The sequence below is a fragment of the Gekko japonicus genome, unplaced genomic scaffold (genome assembly GCF_001447785.1).
Source record: "Gekko japonicus isolate JY-2015 unplaced genomic scaffold, Gekko_japonicus_V1.1 scaffold2377, whole genome shotgun sequence".
In the NCBI taxonomy this organism is placed as follows: Eukaryota; Metazoa; Chordata; class Lepidosauria; order Squamata; family Gekkonidae; genus Gekko; species Gekko japonicus.
The window spans coordinates 126,136-141,511 of record NW_015167606.1 but is presented as its reverse complement, the minus strand read 5'-3'; the positions used below and the strand labels follow the sequence as shown (position 1 = coordinate 141,511).

At 38.6% G+C, this 15,376-nt stretch overlaps 1 protein-coding gene across 1 annotated transcript in view; it reads right to left on the bottom strand.

Moving 5' to 3' along the window:
- The window catches only part of SHTN1 (shootin 1), a 126,548-nt gene that overhangs the window by 42,987 nt on the left and 68,185 nt on the right, over nt 1-15,376 (bottom strand). The window contains 3 exon segments of the mRNA XM_015414003.1: nt 4,832-4,928; nt 6,980-7,127; nt 11,427-11,582. Of these exon segments, the coding sequence (XP_015269489.1) occupies nt 4,832-4,928; nt 6,980-7,127; nt 11,427-11,582 (401 nt within the window).

The window sequence follows — 15,376 nt, the reverse complement described above, 5'->3', positions numbered from 1 at the left end:
TTCCCACTTCCATTTCCTTCTACTCTTTTTGTTGCCTCCCTTGTGGAAAATGTTAGATTGTAAGCGCGGTGGAGAAGTGTCGATAGCAGTCTGTAAAGTGTCATGCACACTGATGCACTACATAATTATCACTCCCACCCCATCATAAGGAGGAAGAGACAGGAGAGTGAGGATACAGTGATTCAAGGGACCAGAAACCAATAAGTAACAAAGGTTGACAAAGGCCTTTCACTTTTTGAAACTTATGGCCCAATCCTATGCATAAGACTACAGTCTAAGTGCCCCCTCATTATTTGCTGAGTTGCCATACTTCTGCTGAACTGTTTCCCTAGTTGAAAAAGGAAAGCTGAACTATCTTTCCCCTGCTTCCTGTTTTGCAGCTATACAACTGCAAGCACATTGTTAGACAAAGAACTATTTGGGAACAGCCTGGTAAGACCTGGAAAGACTGTTTAAACAGCTTTATCTTTTGGGTTCTCACTCCAAATTTGTATGCACCTGGTTTCCTCTACTGCAATATATGACAGACAATGACCTTCTTTCTTCTAACTCCAGCTATATCACCTGGCTTCATTTTTGACCTATGATCCCAATTGGTGTCTTTTCTTGTTAGTCTGAGCACTTTTTAAATTTCTTTTTTACATAGTGATACCTCCCTTGCTAAAATCATAGCTTTATACTGTCTGAGATCTTCCTATTTGATGGTTGTGTGTTCTCTAGTTGAACTACCTTCTTGTTATTAAGGATTGTTGATGTACTGATTGTATATGTCTTGTATGCTTTTTTACCTTTTGCTGAAACGATGAATTATCTCTCAATAAACTTTAAAAAATTCAAAAAAACCCAACAATGATCTTTTGAGAACCTGGTGCAGTTCCGCAGGGCCTGTAAGACGGAGTTCTTCCACCAGGCTTTCGATTAGGGGCCGCCCCCGCCGCCCCCCCGCTACATTAACATCAATGCGGGGGGTGAGGGCCCTAGAAGGGTAGCTGGAATATCTGCTTAACATCTCCTATGCAATGCCTACTGGGGAATGTTTAGGTGTGTGGTTTGTCCTCTCTGACACTTTTGAAGGGATGCTGTTTAGTTTGAGCATTTTATTGGTTGATTGGGTTTTAAATCCTATATTATGTTTTTAATTATACTAAACTATTTGATGTTTTTATGAGCAAGTTTCTTGCCTTGTAAGCCGCCCTGAGCCCTGCGGGGGAGGGCGGGGTATAAATTTAACAAATAAATAAATAAATAAATAAATTTTGGAAGTTTGTTGGAAGAGATTCATATGGTACCTTTTTTGGAAAGATTTACAAATTAACATAAAGCCTCCCTCTTCTAACTAATCTTCAGGAGTTAACCTTCTTATTATAGCCAGAATATATGATTATGGAGTTCTCTTGATTGTCTTGTGACTATGTAATGGAATTAAAGGGCTATTTCTATATCTTTGGGCCCTTTCTTTTTGGGGTTGAATGGGGTGATGTTTTACAATGGCTTGAAAAATTTACATCCTATTCTCCATAAGAGGCAAAACTTTGAATAAAATAAATACATCATTTAAAATGTGTTAAATTGCATATTTAAATGATTTGATTTTTGATACAGTAGACTTATAAAAAAGGCACCTAATCTGTATGTTGTTAGGTGTAGTTAAGATTCAGGTGTGGAAAAAATGTAAAGATTACTAAAGCCATTTCATATAAAGAAAATATTTATAAAATGTTTTATAGATGGTATATTACCCCAGATAAACTTGCAAAGTTCTATATTAAGATTTATTCTAATGTATCAAATCTATGCTGGAAATGTCAAAATAATACTGGATTGTTTTATCATATGTGGTGTTTATGTGATAAAGCGAAAAATATTGGGTTTGGATTCATGAAACTTTACAAAAAATGTTTTAAAAACCCTATTCCCTTTGTATTAGAATTATTTTTATTGACTATTTTACCAGAAAATTGTAAAAAACAAGATTTTTATCTTATAATTCATGTAACAACAGCAGCAAGAATACTCTATGCCAAATACTGGAGGAGAAAGGAAGTACCCTCGAGAGAAGAACTTGTAAATAAAATGCTGGAAACTGCTGAAATGGATAAATTAACTTTAATCCTGAAAGGACAACCAGAGACAACCTTTGAAAATACTTGCTCAAGATTCTACAAATGGATTCAAGAACACAATAAATAAAACATACAGACTCACAATTTACTTTAAGGATAATAAAAAGTTTACTTTTATATATTTGCAAGAGAACTATACAATGATTTAAGGTGGAATATACAAAATCAATGTTTTGTTAAGGTATGAGATTTGTAAACAAGAAACTTAAGGAGGTAATGGATGCCCTCATTTTATGCTATGTTTGTATTAAAAATAAAAATTATTTAACCAATTAAAAAAAAGATTCTAAGATTTCGTCGTCCCCCCTGCCCCAATGACACCCACTCAAATCTCGGAAAACATTAAGAGACTAAAAGTCAAAACACAATGTTACTATTAACCTTGGAATGATTAAAATACATATTTTTGTCTGAAAATAGAAAGTTTTGAATGTTAGTTATGTGAAAGTCCAAAAAGATTTACCACACAAGCAAGAAGACTTAGATAAAAAGGTATCTATTATTAAATGGCTGAAGGTGGAGAAAACAAGGCCAATAACAAAGCTTAGACATGAAGTAACTTTTTTATTGAATTCTGGATATGGTCTTTATTAAAACTGATAATACCGAGGTAGATGTTGCATGGTCTAAGGCAGCTTCATATTGCTCTTCAGAGGCACCATTTGAGCAACACCTTAAATATGTTTATTTTTATACCGATTAAAGCTTATCATACTTTCCCCCATTGTATGTCAAGCTCACTGTCATGTTTTGATATTACTATTGTGGTCTGCTGTGTGGGGTGTTGTATTTAAATTGGGAGACTTTGATACAATCTTTCATAATAAATACAGGGATTAGAAAGTATGCCATGTTTAGTCAGAAAAGTGTGGCTTTCTTTTAAACTTCAAAATACTAACATGTAAATAAAAATAGACTATCAGTTTGTCAAGCTGCTTATCTCATGAAGTTAGAAGGATCATATATTTTTACACCAGGGCCATGGCGCTAATATAAAATGCTGGTCCAGAGTTTTATAGATCTGGCATTCTGTGGACATTTTCATAAAAGTCCTGTCAAACTAAAGCAAACAGATTATTTGAAGTAACACATCATGTAAATTCAGCTGGTGAAGGAATAAACATATGGCATGACTTTAAATCCTTCTGAGTTTTAGATGATTAATTATCTGCATTGATTTTATCTGGTTTTAAATGGATTATACATTTGTCTTGCTTTGCAATACAACAGAAATTTTTTAAAGAGAGACAGTATTGAGCATGTTGGTTGATGGAATGAGAAGAATTAAGAGAGGAGCTGTTTTCCTCAAATGAGCCTAAATGGTACTGGAAGTGCAAACTGAAGCTGGGCTGAGGAAATAGATCCAGTAAGCCAAATAAGATAAAGGAAGGCAGAACATGTACACCTATAAATAGAATAGGACTGTTTAGAAATTCATTTGACTGGCTCAATCATGGTATGGAGGATGGATTGCCATTAAAACAAATCAGTTGTTTACCTTTCAGCATAGATAAAAATGGTCCATAAAATTTCTGCTCAGGTCAGAAACAAGTAATTATTAGTAGTCACCATTTAGCATTCTCCCTTTAGGCATACCCACACAGAACTCAGGAAGGAACAGGTTTGGCATTTCATTTTACATACGATTTTAGAGAAGCAAAAAACCCATGCTGCTTCTGTACAGGCCTGAGGACTCAGGACTATCAAGCAGCAGGCAAGACATGCTGTCTTCTCACACCTGGCATGATGAAGAACTTTACCCCATGACCAGTTTGAAATTTATGAAAAGCTTGGGTGGGGGAGGAGTGAATCTTGGCCAGGTCAGGATGGCCATCAGAGGAGGAGACACGTGTCCAGATTTGTGAACCCTTACACAAAAAGTTCTGATGAAAAATTTTCCATGATAAAGAGTATATTTAAAATCAGTTGCCGTCTCAGAATCATTGAGTATTCAGATAGTTATGAAATCTTACAAACTAAGATTAGGAGAGGAAGAGGACTATATTTTAGAATCTAAACTGTTATTTTCCAAGAAGTGACATGAGATAAGGAGCTCAAATCTCAGCAGGACCCATGGGAACATGTCCCTTTATGACTAGACCTCAGCGGAAAGCAGTGCAGAACATTTAAAAAGCAGTCAAAAGGCTAAAAAAAAATTGATACATAAACCCTTGCCATAAATGTAATGCTTGGGGTGGGGGGAATCTAATTTAAAGTTTCTTAAAAGCGTTTCTTCTCTATATTCAAGCAGAAAGGCAATGGGATCTGCCAGTTTCTTATTGCCTAGCAGTCAAACCAACCTAGTTGAGCACACAGCTTTACTGCAATAGTTATCCTGATTGCATGGTTATAAAATAACTGAAACACTTTCGGATCACATATTAAACTGTAACTGTAATTGACAACTGTAATTTTAGCAGTTAAAGTTAAAATTTCAGCCTTATTATTGAGCAGAATTTTTTTTGAAAGCACTCTGAAATACAGATTAGTGAGTCTGGCATCACCATTATTCTGGGCTGACTTTTTTATAACAAAATTCATTGATGCAAGGCAACAGTTGGGTGGTTCTAGGATCTGGCCATCGTGATTACACCACCTTGACAAAATTTACTCGGTGCTAGAATTCACTGGTCTTAACTAGCTTAAATCTGAAGAGCACATATTTTGCTAAGCAAAAAGTCTGAAGTTTCAATGTATACTTAACTTACTTTATTGGATTTGGAGGAGGAACTGGAGGTGGCAGTGGAGGAGGAGGGGGTGGAATTAGATTTTCTGACTGGTGTATCCTTTTTTGAAGTTCATCAACTGTGTAAAGAATTGAAATAAATGAAAATGCTGTTATTCCCCAGTTAAAACACTCTTGCTTCCATGTAAACAGAATTTAAGCAATTTCTTTAACAGAAAATGGTTGTTCACTAACATGCTGGGCAACTAGCATTCCCTTTTCTATTACTTCTATGACTTCATAGTTTGTTGCCAAAACAAAGTAAGTTTCTAATTACTGTACAGGGGGGGGGGACCTTGTAATTAAAATGGGGTTTATCCAAAGTACCATAAGTAGTGCTCCATTTACAGAAAACCCCCCACCACATTGTTCCAAGGATCAGGTTACACTAGGAACAACACTGGGTATAATGTGGTAGGAAGGGGAAATCCAAAACAAAATTTGTCATTTTTGCAGTTGGTACACCTGGCAATGTGCAGCTAAAGCAACTTTTTGAAATAAGAATTACCTGTTTACATTTTACAGCAAAAATCATGATTAAAAACACTTAGGAGAGTATATGAGCTTTTCTTCTGTGCGGAGAAAGCATGATACAGTTAACAATAGGCATACACAATTATGATCCAGTGTATGCTTTCATGAACTGGAGTCCATTTCTTCATATCTGTCTTTGCATTTGAAAAAGTGGAATCTAGCCCATGAAGATTTATGTTGGAAATTTTTTTTAGTCTTAAAATGCCACTAGGTTCCTGTTTATTTTCTGCTTCAGTAGACATATTATTGCTTCTAAACCCCTGAAGATTGTTAGTGGAATCTTACTTATCCCTTTTTCATAATGTAAACAACCATTATTTGTTAGCATTCAAGCAACAGCTGAATAATCAGACATTAAAGGATGCTATCAAGCTGAAATTCAGTCAACACATACTCAGGTAATTCATTTCAGATCCTACAATGGTCCCTGAGCAAGTCCCCTTGGTAAGTTCCATAGGTTTTCCAGTTACTTTACAAGCCTGTGATTAAATTAACACACAACACTGTAAAACAGTTTTAGGACCTTGCACAAAGGCATTAGTATGTTTTTCTTTTGACATTTTCAATCCACATAATCCAGCTGCTTTAGGATAGTTAAACAGTACTTCCCCTGCTGGTAACTGTATTTTGAATTTATTAAGAAATGGCAATCTTAGATAAAGAGTGGTAAATTACAGTTTTTAGCATTTAATAGGTACGATGCTGTAAGCTGGTCAGGCACCATTCTGGCAAATAAGTCTTTGGTAACAACTAAATTACAGTAGTTACTCCATACTGTATGTACTCTAAGTGATTTTGTCAGTGTTCCTGATGTCTTGCTTTAACCTATAAACTGGACAAATAATAGCCAGCAAGTCAGACAGTTTCTACAGTCAGATAGTGAGGGGTAAATGTTTAGCCTGATGTGCAGAGAATTAACCACACAGCTCCCATGGATTTTAGCCATTAACACCCATGGGAGTTGCAACTTTAATTCCTTCTGCATAGCCGTCAACACAGCATTTAGTTTTTAAATGTCAATCACATAAGGGCCAATAACACAAGGCAGAAAAAAACTTCACATAGTGGGAGTTGTTGCCTCCTGACTCGCTGTGAAGGGCTAAATTGTTTCTTTGAATATACTAATAAATGCTATATCTAGAATGTCTGTGTGGATCATTTTAATCCCTTCCTAACTTCTACATTTGGAAGCACTCCCATTTAGGAAGGTACAAAAGATTTTTCTGTTTAACTGGTCATTGTAGCATGATACATCTCCATTGTATGTCAAAACATTTCCCAAAACATCATGTTCTATGAATTTTGATTTCCAAAACTGTGAAATATCTTATTTAACTGGGCCTAGAAATACATTTTAGATTCCTGAACAAGAAATTTGAAATTATCAAGGAAATCTCATTTTTAAAAAATAGTATTGCAGATGTAGCCTGGAGATTCCATATTATGAAATGTGGAAGCCCATTAAAGGTAATGCAATGATTGAATGTTCCTGGCTGGATTTCAAAGATACATGATTTAAGTCTGCATCCATTATCCACTACTGAATCTGTATCCATTATACCAAGACTAAAAGTGAAACTGCCAACAAGAACTTTACCTGAATGTTTTAGATTTTTAACTTTTTCTTCTGCATTCTGATATTTTTCCTCCAGTTCCTTTTTATCTTCTTCTAGAAGTTCTAGCTGTTGTTTAAGGGATTTGATTTCCTTGTGCAAGCCTTCATTTTATAAATGTCAGTATTCCCACTCATGGAAGCATCAGACGCTTCATACAATCTCAGTTGCTCTCAAGAAGTTTAGAATTTCCACGTGTTATAACACCATATGTGTATTTTGTAAATTTAAATATTTGCTTAGAGTAGTATGGCTGTATGATCTGGGCTTTGTTTTTTTATATTTATTGAAAAAATGCTCTTTTATTAAAAGCATGGATGCAGAAATGGTAATTAAAAAAGAACTGAGGACCATGGGAGCCGGTGCGGAAGAGAACCTCATTCTGATCCAGCCTGTAGAAACTGCCTATTCATTATGGACTAAAAATGTCATCTTCTTTAAATGAAAGGTCACATTCTTGGGATGCTGCACAAGTTACCATTTTCTATGCTAAAGCATTTCCAAAAGAACTGTGAAAAGAGTGAATTCATGGAAAGCAGACCACTGTCCTAGACTGGGGGTTGGGGGGGGCAGATCAAGAATGGAGCTGCACAGGGGGCTGTGGGCAGAAGAGAATATTGGCAGAAATCCATTGCTGTGGCAGAACTCATGCAAGAGATGGAGGAGATGTCTACTGATTCCTCTTTCTAGCTACAGTCCCTTCCCACTGCTTCATCCCTCACCAATCCAAACGTCCTCAGAACTTCATGAGTAGCTTTGGGGGGTGCACAGGAGATGGCAGCAAGAAGGGAAAGCTGACAAAAATCCCTTCTGTGAACTCGTTGAGTTCGTGCTTCTTTAGGATCCAACCCTATGAACTGTTGTATGCTTCAGCTTTCTGGTTAGATTGGCCACCTCTACTACTGAAAACAGTAACATGCTAAGTTCCAGAGGTGTCTTCTAGTTCCAGTCGCACTTGTTTTTAGAATACAGCCTGATGTTGAGCATAAATGGTAAATTATAGTATAAGAAAAGCAATTAGAAAAAACATTCCCTGTTAGGAGCCATGGAACTCGCATCATTTAGTTTGTACTGAAAATTACAATGTTTTCAGTTTTACAAAACATTTCCAAAATTGAAGTGCCTAAATGTGTTAAAGGAGAGTTTTGAAAGAACATACATTTTTACTTTTAAAAAACCTCAAGCAATGAAATGCTAATGTAAGTTATTCAATGCCTGCATCTGTTAACGGTTATTATTCACACACACTTTCCCCCTAACCCCTGCTGCTTGCACTGGGTGAATTACAGAACACTTGAGCTGAAGTGCTGAGAAACAATAAAATAAAGACTTCCCTACCCTTTAATAGACACAATTTGGTCAAACCTAGAAAACCATCCTTTCTCAGAAGCTGGCAATTACTTTCAGTACATACATACACACATTATTTATTTATTTAGAATATTCCTATGCCGCCTCTTCAGAGTCTTGCTTGAGGTGACTTACAATTTAAAAAAACCACAGTATAAAAAAGCAATTAGATATAAGCAGCATAAAACTATCTGTAAAACAGAAGAACATTTAAAAAGCTGATAAGATAAAAAGATAAAATAAGTATGTTTGAGAAGTGATTGCTGCTTGCGTTTTGTGAAATGGGAACATTCACATGGCTTAATTGTAACAATTATGATCCATTTTTTAAAATCAGGAATAGCAAATTAGTTACTTCCAGTAAATTATATTGCTAAAATCTTCACTACTGATTAAAATCAATATGACTCTACTGGATTTATCACTATCAATATATCTTCTAGTCAGCGTGGTATATTCGCAAATCAGAGCTGGTTTCCAAACAAACCCTCAAAACAGATTAGTTGTCTGTGTCTGTATAGACAACTGTCTCCTGGGAGCTTCCTCCTCCCCTGCCTTCTGTAACTGTGGTTTAGAATCATAGTGCATTCACATGGCTTAATTGTAACAATTATGATCCATTTTTTAAAATCAGGAATAGCAAATTAGTTACTTCCAGTAAATTATATTGCTAAAATCTTCACTACTGATTAAAATCAATATGACTCTACTGGATTTATCACTATCAATATATCTTCTAGTCAGCGTGGTATATTCGCAAATCAGAGCTGGTTTCCAAACAAACCCTCAAAACAGATTAGTTGTCTGTGTCTGTATAGACAACTGTCTCCTGGGAGCTTCCTCCTCCCCTGCCTTCTGCAACTGTGGTGGTGGGAAACAAACCATTCCCAGTTAGCTCAGGTACCTGTGTTTGGATGTCACAACTAGAGTTGGAAGGAATCCTTCCTTCAGTGTCTGAACAATACCACAACATTGCAGAATCCTAGGCCAAGTTTTCCCATTCTAAGTCCACTTAAATCAATGAACATAGAAGTAAATCAGTGTAGGACTGCACTGACTGTCTCTGTTCACACAGTTATCTGATTTGAAGAATGGAGATTCTTTGACTGGAGACCCACCAACCCAAACGTAGTCTGCTTTGTTCATTAAGCTTCATGTTTTTGCTGAATGCTTCAGGCCAGAAAGATTGTTTGGATTAAAACAAACGGTTGCAAGTTCAGCAGCCCTCTTCTACGTGAAGAACTGCACATGATAGTTCCATTGCGTGTCCTGAAAAGAGTGACAAGCTGTGTATTTAGATAATACCACCCCAAATAGCTGAAGGAATAAGCAGGCTTAGCTACAGTGAAACACCTTGGGCATTTCTAGTATGGGCACTGACCAGGCTAAGGTTGAACCTGGGGTTCAACAAAGTAACAGTACCACAGGCCCTTTAGCTGTTCTTTGGACTCTACAATAATGCAGGTAGTTTGTAGATGTGGAGAAAATGCTTTGAAACCTTACAGTGGACTATCACCAAGGTGCCACATTGTGGTCTTTGGAATCAGATGGTGTCTTTCAGCAATCTTTTAAAATATTGCACATTTAAAAGTTTTCTTTTGGCTTTAGGGCTGTATGAAGCAAGATATGTTCAAGAGCAGCTCAATGTTTAGCTTTCTGGGGTAATGGCAAGCCAATCTGCATCTCATCATGGCTGATGCCCCATCTAGCAGCCAGAGAAAATACTTCTTACCTGTTCGTTGCCACTGTTTTCTTTAAAAATAGTTTGACAGACTAAGCATGCCTTAAAGGACTTTCTGAACTTCCATGAGATTACTTCCTATCATAAGAGTTCAGTCAAAGTTTTGGTTGTGCTGGTAACAGGAAACCAGACATGGTGGCCAGATTCTTATGAGAAGAAATAACCTAATGAAGATTTGGGAACTAGCATGTGTATCTTGCCATGCTACTATTAAAGAGGCCTGCAGGATTGTAGAATATGTCTTCTGGCTCCCAGGTAGGGGTGGCAGGCTGGCAGCTGGCTGTCTGGCAGCAAGAGGGGTGGAGGTTGGACGGGTGGAGAATCTGCCATCTGAAAGAACTGCCTCAGTTCATCTCATTATGGAGCCTGCTCTGTATGTTAGACAAGTAAATGCTTCTCACTTTAACACTGTAATGGAATGTTACTAATGGGGACCTACAAAATACATGGGGGAATCCCACTCCTCACTGGACCAACTACTTGGCAGGCAGCTCATCACTTCCCTTCTCACTCAACAGGAGACTCTTAGAGGGGAATTTTGTCCATGGCCCTCAGTTTGCAAGACCTAAGCATGGCTGTTAACAATACGAGGAGGAGGAGGAGATTGGATTTATACCCCGCCCTTCACTCGGAGTCTCAGAGCGGCTTACAAACGCCTTTCCCTTCCCCTCCCCACAAGAGACAACCTGTGAGGTAGGCGGGGCTGAGACAGAACTATGGCTTGCCCAAGGTCATCCCCCCTCACTGCTGTCCTTCCTGGGACCAGTGATAGAGGAGACATGGCGGGAGTGGCAGGGGACTCCACCACCTCCTTGCCCTTCAACCCACTCCAGCATTAGTTTCAGCAGGGGCCAGTGGAGGCTCTACCTATTCCTCCTCACCCGTCTCCCCATGTCCAGCACTGTGGCCTCAATAGTGTAGGCTCCCCCATCCTTCACCCACCTGCTTGCCTCCAGTGGTTCTGTCTTTGCAGTGGTTTTAGCTGGGGGGTGTCAGAGGGCTCCCCTCCTCCTTGCCCTACCACCTACATACCCTCCAGGCAGGCCACCTCAGCAGAAGCATCTGAGTTCAATTGTCATGGTTTAGAATCCCTTTCATGGGAAGGAAACAAGCTCTAATTTATTCAGACACCATAAAAATTGGATTTTGACTGCAGACTTCCAAAACCAGAAACTATTCAATGACTCTACACATAAGAAGGGAAAAGGGGGGAAGAAGAATAAAAGCATGATAACAAGCCATGTTTGGTGGCCATTACAGATTGGTCAGGATATCTAAATGCATCCTTCATCACTTAACTATCAGAGTCAAAAACAAATAAATACAAGGCCCCTGAGTACAACTCTTACCTTTTGCCTGTGTTGTGACCTCTCTTCCTCTAACATTACATTTAGTTTTGCATTTTCATCCAGAGCTTTTAGAAGTTGTTCATCAGGGTCTGAGCTTTGCAGCAGAAGCTGGCTTTGCCTTTTCAACTTATTTTGTTCAATAAACATCTACCAAAACAATATTTAAATAATTAAAGACTCCAGTATTTATTTGATCTGAATATACAGAATAGATGGTTGTCTAGTCTTTTTCTGGAACAGCCAGATGACCAGGTGCACCAGGCAACAGCATATGCATGTTAGCATCTTTCTGTCTTTTCTGACTGCTAAAGATGCCCAAGCGCAGCCAACACAACTCTCTCTATAATGTTACAAGTGGATGAATCCACCACTAGGTAGTGCAGGTTGCTTATGAATTTTTTGCCCTTATAAAATTTCTGGACTTTGAGAAGACTGCTGCACAAGCATAGTTTCCTCTTTTCCTCTGCAGCCTGGGAAGACAACAATTGCTTGTCACAGACTGCATTATGATGCATTGTTGGATGGTATCTGATACATACAGAACTACATATCCCATCTCTTGCCTGACCAATTTTTAACTGATGCAAATGTACGCTCATACAAGACACTGCAAACAAAAATAAAAAATACACAATTGCTCATAGATTAATTGCAGTGAAAAATATAATGTAAATGAATGAAAAACTGTGAATTTGCCAATTCAAAAATTAATCAGAAATTTCCTATATAAAAATAATACATAGGTAATGTGGAATGTGTGACATAGCCCTAAAAGATTTATCAAACAAATACTGAAAGGGGATCAGTTCTTTCCTATGCAGATCCCTAGATGCTATCATTTTATACCTTTTAAAATATATCTCATGTATCCAGTTCTTCAGATATGCAAACTTTAAGTAAAGGAAACAACCAGAATTCCACTTATTATAAAAAGAAAGCTCCAGGATCAGACCAGTAGTCCATCTGCTATACCATCCTGTTTCACAGTGTCCAACAACAAAGCATAGAGGCCAAAGCCGTCCCCTGATGTTGCCATCTAGCACTGAGATCCAGCAGTTTACTGCCTCTGAATGTGGAGGGTCCTTAGTCACCATGCCTTGTAGCCACTAATTTACCCAAGGGGAATACCCAACATTTCAAGATCATTAGACTATTCACAGGATTTTTTGGACATGAATTTGCACGGAAATAGACAATGTATCTGCATAATTAGAAATTGATAAAGGGTATACTGTAATACACTTTCAAATTAATTTGTATTTTATAATCAAAAGATGATTTCTCATGTAGCAATGCACCAGCCCAACTTTCTTCTGCTCCGTGGCTTCAGCATATAGCTATATATCTATCTTAAAATGAACACAGGATATGATGATATTGGGCCTAATATGGCATCACAAAATAATCAGTAGATGAGGGAATTTCTGATCAATATGCCAGATACAAAAGAGCTATTGCCTACTGTGCAGCAGGCAGGGTCTATTGTATACAGAGTGAACAGGTACTGTAATTATTTCAAAATCACTAAGAAATTGATTCACAGGACAACAAAAGTAGCAATGTGTTTTAGGATTATTGTATTAGAAATCGAGTGCCTCATTCTTTCTTGCCTCACTCCCATACTGTGTATTTACCTGTTATAATTACAGGAACAGCAGGATGGCTGATAGATGCTTACTGTCCCTTATATAGCTTAATAGTATGCCATTAAATAAAAAAATGAAATCAGATACCAGAACATTTATTTATTTATACAAACAACCCACTAGTTCTGTATTTATTAAGACTTCATCAGTGCTGTTAGTTCTCATGTCACTCACTACTTATTTGGGGATGGGGAAAGACAAGCATCAGTAGCAGACTTCTAGTGCAGTCCTAAGACAGGCTCCCAGCCATAGGCTGCAGGGGCCATTTGTGCCTGCGGGGGGGAAGCAAGAATAATTTGGGGCAATCGGGCCCAGCTCTGGCTATCACCCAGTCAGCTCTCCAGCAGCTTCCTGCAGCCTGCCCCAGAGGTCGGTCCATCATGAAATGGGTGGGTCACACAGATCTGCAGGCTTGTCCTGGCACACAGCTCAGATTGAAAGGAGCAGGCTGAAGGGGTGCTTGGCATTCAGCAAATTCCTCCCAGCATGGTGTGTCTGTGTCATCCTTCTCCCCCCACCCCACAATGGGCTGGTCCCCACTCTCGGCACAAACAGAGCTAAACCCTTCTAAAACGATGGGCTTAGAAGGGTGTAGCTCTGTTTAAGATTGCACTGTTAGGCCTATATGGTCTTTTGCCAAACAGGATGTCAGTGTATCCAGCACAGTGTCGACCACGTCTTATAGAAACAGAGAACACTTCAAGAGTCAAGTCAGCCCCGTAGCTAGGGATTTTTTGGGGAGGGGGCCTTGAGGGGGCCCACAAGCTAATTACATCAAAGGCTCCAGGGCAAGGGGGGTCTGCTTGGCGTACACCCACACAGCCCCCACTAGAGCCTTCCTCTGAGGCGAGCCAGAATACCAATGTTAATAGACACTAAAAGGTCTAGGAAAGCTGCCGTGTTTAAAAAAAAAAAGGAGAGTGGGGATCAAGCTTCCTCCCCCACTCCTTCCCTGAGCCTACGATCTTTTCTGAAGCCTGGCGCAGAAAATCCAACAGGAAGAGCTAACTGCCACAATCCGACCAATGTGTGTGTGACTCAGTCAACCACCGGTTGCTGCTGGCTCCTAAAGATACTCACCTCATCTCAGATGAGCTCAAACAGGGAGCTGCAGGCCCAGATCAATCAGGGGGTGAGGGGGCCGGAGGGAAGAAGGGAGGGGGAGCTGAAGATCGGGTGAGGGGCCCACAAAAACAGGGAGGCCGGGCCCCATGAGCCCCACGTTAGCTACGGGCCCGAGTCAAGTGCACAACTTTCTGTTTTGTCTGCATAGTTCCTTGGATAGGGTATATGCTGAAACCAGACCAAGCATAAATATAGATTTTTTAAAAGAACAACAGCATGGCAAGCATAATCACTGAACTGTAGAGTGTGGTGAAGAATCTAGTGAAACAAAAGTACAGCATTCAAGGACATGGGCTCCTAGGAGTGCTACGTGAAGATGTATGCTTGCAGAATACTTTTTTCCTATAATCCCTCTATACACACACACCAAGTAAAGTTTGTGCTGCCTGCATGCTAGCTCTGAAGTTATGTGCCTTCATCCATTAAAATTACTTTACCTGATGTAAAATCAAACACATTACTTTAATAGTATTTAAAAACAGCCTACTAGGCTTAAAAAAGCAAATCAGAGAAGAATAGTCACATATAACGCAAGCTAGGATTCAATGTTTGACTTTTGGAGACTTGCCTAAAGTCTGTAAAATATTAGCTGTTTCCTAACCAGTTTATTAAAGAGGAAGGTCAGGCTATATATCTGTTAACTGTGACAAAGAAAATGGGTGGGAATTATTATAATTTAGATTCATTAATAATTTAAAGGAACTTCAGCCCATTTAAACCATTCAAGGATGATTTGATTTAGCAGCAGCTTATTCCAAAAACATACATTGATGGTGCCTTTTTAAACTTAAGACAAACTTGATCTTTTGAATATTCCTTCAGAAACATTAGATAACCTTACAGCAAAGGTCTACCTTGTCCTTTTCTGTGTAATAACTTGAATCTTCAGTTATACCTTGCAGGTGGCAGATTTAAGATTCTAAGGACTAAGATGCTTCTCCTTTGACCTCATCCAATTCCCAAGGATGACAGCTGGAGCTATGGGGTGTTAGATTAATTATAGTTATACAGCTGCTTTTTGAAACACAAGCTCGGCTACTCATAAGAATCTTTTCATAAGTGCAGTTTTTTCAGTCCATTCAGAGACACATCACATGTTAATGGAACAGTTATTACAAAATAACCCAAAGGCCATTAATGCATCTAAATGAGAGGTATTTTGGAGATCAT